The sequence below is a fragment of the Cricetulus griseus genome, chromosome 2 (genome assembly GCF_003668045.3).
Source record: "Cricetulus griseus strain 17A/GY chromosome 2, alternate assembly CriGri-PICRH-1.0, whole genome shotgun sequence".
Classification (NCBI taxonomy): Eukaryota; Metazoa; Chordata; class Mammalia; order Rodentia; family Cricetidae; genus Cricetulus; species Cricetulus griseus.
In genome coordinates, this window is record NC_048595.1 from 362927131 (window position 1) to 362934605 (window position 7475).

The window sequence follows — 7475 nt, forward strand, 5'->3', positions numbered from 1 at the left end:
TTTATATCCTTCATAAACTATGCCTGGTATCTACAATGACCATACATAAAATTACAACTGTACCCAATACCAATTTCAACTGGGAAATGATGATTCTAATTTCAAATGTAATAAAACATTTGTGAACTCTAAATACTTTTTTTATTCACACACAGATCAGGGATAATTGTTTTAGAACTGCATGTTTGTGAATCAGAACTGGACCTTATAATATGCTATTTAAGAATTTATATTATCACATTTTTTATTTGAATTCCAATTGTAGTTTATGTTACGAATCTGATGATGATCATCCACTGAGAAAGAGATTTGAGCTCACAATCTCCCTGGCTGTCATGATGTGCAGTGAAGACAAGCCAGCACACAGTCAGTCTGCAACTCTGTGTTCAAAGATGTAGGTGACCAGCACACAGTCAGTCTGCAACTCTGTGTTCAGGGATGTAGGTGACCTAGGGTCAAGAGACTGTACCTGGTGCTCTTCTGTATATAATTCACAGCACAGAGAGTCACAGACCTGGGAGAAATAATAGATCCAAAAATATACTGCTCAACCTGGCACTCTATTACACAGGGCTGACTACAAAGTTCAGAAGGGTGGGATGATAGAAGCAACCATAAAAAGGAAATGTTTGGTGTAGGTCTCCAAGAACAAGAAAAAGTCTGTTTTCAGGGCACTGTTTTGAGGCTATGATAGCAGCTGGTATAAAGCCATGGATTTAAAGTCAGGGACCTGAGATACTAAACGAATACTCTTCAGACACAAAGGGATGGAAAACCTGCCACTTGCAACAGCATGGATGACCCAGAGATCATTTTGTTAAGTAAAATGAGCCAGACACACAAATACTGTGTGGTATCACTCTATGTAGAGTCCGAGAGCATTGATCTCACAAGAGTGAATGGTGGGATTCTGACTACCAAAGGCTGGGATGGCTGGAGACAGGAGAGAAGACAGAAGGCACTGTTATGACCCGTCCCACTGGTCAGTCATTCAGGGTTCCGAAGGGGGGCTGCCTGAAAGAGTCATGGGCGAGAGAAGGAAGGAGGTCAAGCGGCGCAAAAGAGGGGACCAGAGTCCATCTATGCAATTGTCAAGGTCTCCATTTGTTGGGGCTCAGAGTGGGCTTATATAGCCCTGCACCAAGGAAATTGGGTAAGCGGGGAAATAACAGGAAGGAACGTCTGGTATTTGCTGGGCCTGGGACATTCTTGCAGTATCTTCGAAACAGCAGGCAGAAAGGCCCACGCCTTTTCTCGGAACGCAGTCATTAGCAGTCCCGCTTGGCCAAACTTATCTAATTATGGGTCACATGAGGCTCACAGAGTCAGCTTTAAGCCAAAAACTTAAAGGTCATAAAAGCATTTACAAAGATGGGCTTTTAAACCCCATAGTTTAGGGCCGATGGCCCTTAACACTGTTAAAGACAAACAATCAGAGAGGAGAAATGCATCTCAAGAAATCTATCTTATAACAGCAAAAATTACATAAATTTCATCTTCTTAAAATCCTAGGCTTCTGTTTATGCACTTTAAAGATGTGTACACCATATTTCAGATATAACATTTTAACACACATTTGATTTTTGAGATAAATGTACTTTGACCTGTAGACAACCTGTGCTACCTTGGACTGGCCACACTACTTCATTGGTTTAAGCTTTTTCCTTATTTATATTCAGTGGTGAAACGAGCTTTGAAAAAATGTCTCTTTCAACATGAATTACATTTCTAAATACTAAGGGTGGATGGGGCATATCTGATTCCTGCCTGGTAAAGATTAAATATTAATTTTAGCTCTCCTTATCAGTATACCATACAGAATAAATTATTTACTCATCCACCCTCCTCTGGATGTGTGACCTGATAGTAAAACTACACTTTTGAAAATTGATTGTAATAGAGACCTTTTCTCTTTTTAGAGCTGATACATAAAATATAAAAATTATCATATTCATGAGGTATGGTATGGCATCTATCATGAAATGTTTACTCAGGTTTAACATAGCCATCTGTCCACACATTTATATTTCTATTTTTTCCATCTGTGCATTCATTCATTTAGTATGGATGTGCATTTGTGTGGATGTGTACATGTCACAGAACATGTGCAGTAGTCAGAGGATAACTTAGAGGACTTGGTCCTCTTCTTGCACTATGTGGATCCTGGAAATTACTAACAAAAAATCATTGACTGCAGCTCTCATGGTAAAGACAAGACAGTTTATTCTGGAGCCAATTCAAGTGACCATGGCCAGGGAACGCAGATTCGGGTTTCCTCAAATTCCATGCTCCATCGTGGAAGCAGTTTCATGATGTCTTCATAATTTTATAGAACAAGCTGTCGCCTCCGTGAGGACACATGGGTATCCAAGGTCTCTCGGCTTCTAGGTGCATTCCACAATACAAAACAGGTGACAAGAGGTGTTCAGACAGTAACTTTAATTCCAGGAGATGGAATTGGCCCAGAAATCTCCGCCTCGGTTATGAAGATTTTTGATGCTGCCCCTATTCAATGGGAGGAGCGGAATGTCACTGCCATTCAAGGACCAGGAGGAAAGTGGATGATCACTCCAGAAGCCAAAGAGTCCATGCATAAGAACAAGATGGGCTTGAAAGTCCCACTAAAGAGCCCAATAGCAGCTGGCCATCCATTTATGAATCTATTGCTCCATAAAGGACATTTGACCTTTATGCCAATGTCTGGCCATGTGTCTCAATTGAAGGTTATAAAACCCCTTACATGGATGTGAATATTGTCACCATCCTGGAGAACACAGAAGGAGAATGCAGTGGAACTGAGCATGGGATCATTGATGGAGTTGTGCAGAGCATCAAGTTCATCACAGAACAGGCGAGCAAGCACATTGCTGAGTTTGCCTTTGAGAATGTTAGGAACAACCACCGGAGCAACGTCACAGCGGTGCACAAAGATGGGTTTTTCTGAAAAAAATCAAGGAAGTCACAGAGAACTGTAAAGATATTAAATTTAATGAGATGTGCCCTGGTAGTGCATGTTTAAATATAGTACAAGACCCATCCCAGTTTGATGTTCTCCTCATGCCGAATTTATATGGAGACATCCTTAGTGATCTGTGTGCAAGTCTGATCGGAGGTCTTGGTGTGACTCCATGTGGTAATATTGGAGCCAACAGTGTTGACAGCTTTGAATCTGTCCATGGAATAGGCCAGGACATTGCCAGCAAGGACATGGCCAATCCCACCTCCCTCCTGCTTAGAGCCGTGATGACGCTGCATCACATGGGACTTTTTTTACCATGCAGCCAAAACTGAGACTGCGTGTTTTGCTGCAATTAAGGACGGAAAGAGCTTAACAAGATACCTGGGAGGCAGTGTGAAGTGCTCTGACTTCACAGAAGAAATCTGCTGCTGAGTAAAGGACTTGGATTAGAACTTCTGCAGGTGGATTTACAGCTGTCAGTCACTCCAGGAGGGTACCCTGTAATCCTCCTTGAGAATGCCTGCCATTGGTTTGCTTGCTTCTCGACAGAGTACACTTTCAAATCTGACCTTTTCTTAACAAAACTCTTGCAACAGATGCACTTGATGGCCCCAGGCCTTCATTCAGAGGGTTTTCCCAAGTGCTTGTTGTATTTATTGTCTATCTGGTAAACCTTTTTTGTAAACTGTAAGGGTATTGTATCATTTACCATTGTTACCCATTTTACACTTCAGGTAAAATAGTTTTTCTTCAACTGTAAATATTATGATACAGAATTAACTTTTTAACAAAAGCCATGTTTTTTGGGGGGAGGGTTGGGGTTTTTTTGTTTTTTGTTTTGGTTTACGAAAAACATACTGAGACTACAACAGGGCTTTAACAATTGCACAAGATAACATTACACTAAGACTAAATGGGGACAAAAGAAATTTCTTGGGACAGTTCACAGCAAAAAAAAAAAAATGGTATATTTCTTAGCAATATGGAAAATAAAGATATTTGTCCTATCCATGAATTACTATTAATAAAAATGTAAGCTCCAAGAAAAGAAATTTATAGAACAAAGAAAGTGATAAATCAAGGCAAGTTTAAAATGCACTGCCGGTAGACTAGAGAGGTGGTTACAGGAAAAAGGGTAGCTTTCCAATAGACCCCAGATGCTGTCAATAGACCCCATTCTTAGCTTTAGGTTGGGTGGAAGCTAGTGTCCTGCTAAGTTACTAGATTCCAAATGGTCTTTTGAGTCTGTTAGTGACAAGATGCTAGTTCTGACACAGCAGTGGCCAAGCCAGAGCTGTTGCAGAGAGCTAGAACTAGCCCAAGATTATCAGTCTCTGGAACTGCAACATTTCAGTCTCTCTACAGTACTAAAATCATGATCAATCATCATCTCCAAAGACATAGGTTCTTTTCAGGAGTTTTCACTCACAGAATCAAACTCGGGTCTTCAGGCTTAGCAGGAAGCCCATCACTTGACCATTTCACGTGCCACTGTGTATTGTTTCTTTATATTAAAAATAAAATTGTTTCATCCTAGAATCATTCTACAGTGCAATCACACACCTTCCTGTCTAACTTTAACTTAGAGATAATGTTAGTAAATATGGTGAAAATATTTGGGAGGATAACCACTGAGACTTTTTCTTTGTTGTTGTTTGGCTTTTTGTTTGTTTAATTTTCCAGACAGGGTTTCTGTGTGTAACAGTCCTGTCTGTCCTAGAACTTACTTTGTAATCCAGGCTGGCCTAAAACTCACAGAGATGATCTGCCTGCCTCTGCCTCCTGAATGTTTGGATTAAAGGCGTTGCACCACCAAGGCCAGCACCACTGAGACTTCTTATGTTATGCTTCAATTTATTAGGTTTATTTTTTCAAAATTTGTTTTGAATTTTTCTTCCAAATTACTACCTGAGACTCTCATTAAAGCTTTCTACTTGCACATTTCATCTATCATTTAGATATTAAAGGAGCCTTGTGATTTAAATCCAAGGCCACTCCTTGCTTCCAAGCATATGTAATGAAATTGAAAGGTATCAGGTAGGTTTCTGAGTGTGAGCTGCCTTTTCAGACTTCCTGCCAATGAATCTACACTGTTGTGCTCCTTTACTCGTTTTGATCCTAATAGCTACTATGACTTTGACAAGCGCTATTGGCTAATAAAATAAAAATAAATAAAATGAAATAAAAATAAATTCTGGATTAACCACTTTCCCTCACTTTTTGTATTCTTTCCAATTGTAATATCGCTGAATCTATGAATATTTCTGTTTTGGTTATTTTTCTTAGTATCACTGCAAAATTAATTAAACTGAATAAAGATTGAGAATGTTTTAGCTATTATTTCTCTTGCTATTGGGGGAGTAACTGAAAGTGTCATACTGCGTCCATACCATTTGTGATGTCAGGAGATGACTTGGACTGCCTTCCTTTGGATCAGTGTGACACCATATTCACTTTTGTTGAAAAAAACGTTTCTACTTGGAAATCAAATGCATTCTATTCTGCTGGCAAAAAATATTTACTACGTATGTGCAATGATCTCCTCAGATGATTATCTAAATCTCAAAATACAGTTTTCTGTGGATGAATTCAACTCTTTTGGCCAGGCTTTTTCCTCTATCTGAGAAATCAGGGCTTAACTTACAGAGTCAGTTTAACCTGGAAAACATCACTGTTTTCAATACAAATGAGCAGGAAAGTACCTGGGTCAGAAGCATGCTGAAGACAGAGAGGAAGGGATGGATGTAGAAGGTTAAATGGGAGATGATGAAACCCCAGCAACTTGCTCTATTCCAATCGATTACAACCTATATAGAAAATTCTAGTCACTTCTGGATTACTTCAGAAACCCAGTACAATGCTATGAGAAGATTTCTTGGAAAACTTTTCTCAAGTATTCTGAAGAAGTGTTAGCTGTTTTTAAGAGTTATAAATTAGATGATACTCAAGCCTCCAGGAAAAAGATGGAAGAATTGAAAGCAGGAGGAGAACATGTATACTTTGCAAAGTTTTTAACAAGTGAAAAGTTGATGGATTTACAACTGAGTGACAGTAACTTTCAGTAACACATCCTGTTGCAGTATCTCATTTTATTTCAATAAATAAAGGGACAATTAAATTCAAAAGTTCAAACTATGTTTTAACTGATAAGCAATCATTCTGGATTGAAGATACTACAAAATCAGTCTACCAACTGTTATCTGAAACCCTCCCCAATGGAGAAAGATTTTCAAAGATGGTAGAACATATATTAAACACTGAAGAAATTTGGAATTCATGGAAAAATGAAGGCTGTCCAAGTTTTGTCAAAGAAAGAGCATCAGACACTAAGCCTACAAGAGTGGCACGGAAAAGAGCAGCCCTGGAAGACTTCTTAGGCAAAGGGCCCAACAAGAAAATCCTGATTGGAAATGAGGAGCTAACAAGGCTTTGGAATCTCTGTCCTGACAATATGGAAACGTGTAAATCAGAAACAAGTGAATACATGCCAACTTTGGAGGAGTTCTTTGAAGAAGCCATTGAACAAGCAGACCCTGAGAACATGGTTGAAAGTGAACCTAAAGCTGTGAACAATTCAAATTATGGTTGGAGAGCTCTCAGGCTCTTAGCACGAAGAAGCCCTCACTTCTTCCAGCCAACCAACCAGCAGTTTAAGACTCTGCCAGACTACCTGGAGAACATGGTAATAAAGCTAGCCAATGAACTACCACCTCCTTCTGAAGAAATAAAAACAGGTGAAGATGAAAATGAGGAAGATAATGATGCTTTACTGAAGGAAAATGAAAGCAAAAGCCCCGATGTTCGGCGAGATAAACCTGTAACAGGGGAACAGATAGAGTTATTTGCCAACAAACATGGTGAGCAATGGAAGATTTTGGCTCCGTACTTAGAAATTAAAGACTCTGAAATTAGGCAGATTGAGTGTGACAGTGAAGACATGAAGATGAGCGCCAAGCAGCTCCTTGTTGCCTGGCAAGATCAAGAAGGAGCTCATGCAACAACGGATAACCTGATCAGCGCACTAAACAAGTCTGAATTAAGTGACCTTGCTGAAAGCCTAACTAATGACACTGAGACAAATAGTTAGCTTTCTTTCTTTTCTTTCTTTTTTATTAAACTGTGATAAAATTTTGTTACCAAGTGGCATTTGATAAGAGGTCCAATGGTTTTGGTAAATAATAAACACTTTTATAACAACAACAACAAAAAAGATTGAGAGGTAAAGGCAAACAATATCATTTTCTACAGGATATGTTTAAATATACAAATAACATCCAGAAGAATCCAAAGAAAGTCAAACACAGACCAGCAGTAAACTGTGGCTATAAAGATCAAAACACAGAAGTCAGAGTAGAAAATACATTAAGATGTTATTTGTACAAATGTAGCTGATCACACACACAGGCAGGAATTATTCTAGGTACATCTACTAATCAGAGCATTTTAAGTTTTATTTTTATTTTAGCTTATTTTTAATTATCATACAGAGTAATAGGTTTCATTATGAAATTTTCAT

General features: G+C 38.9%; 1 protein-coding gene and 1 pseudogene across 1 annotated transcript; both read left to right on the forward strand.

The window, feature by feature from the left end:
• The first annotated feature begins 1025 nt into the window (after positions 1–1025).
• LOC100756236 lies at positions 1026–3409 on the forward strand (annotated as a pseudogene).
• Positions 3410–6053: 2644 nt separating this feature from the next.
• On the forward strand, positions 6054–7046 carry LOC100758451 (THO complex subunit 1). The gene has a single exon (XM_035439160.1). It carries the CDS (start codon positions 6195–6197, stop codon positions 7044–7046), a length of 852 nt encoding a protein of 283 aa, XP_035295051.1. The 5' UTR covers positions 6054–6194.
• The last annotated feature ends 429 nt before the right edge of the window (positions 7047–7475 follow it).

Bases quoted from the DNA above. Each gene is read 5' to 3' on its own strand.
- LOC100758451 (XM_035439160.1), top strand. From the start codon at position 6,195: ATGGTAGAACATATATTAAACACTGAAGAAATTTGGAATTCATGGAAA.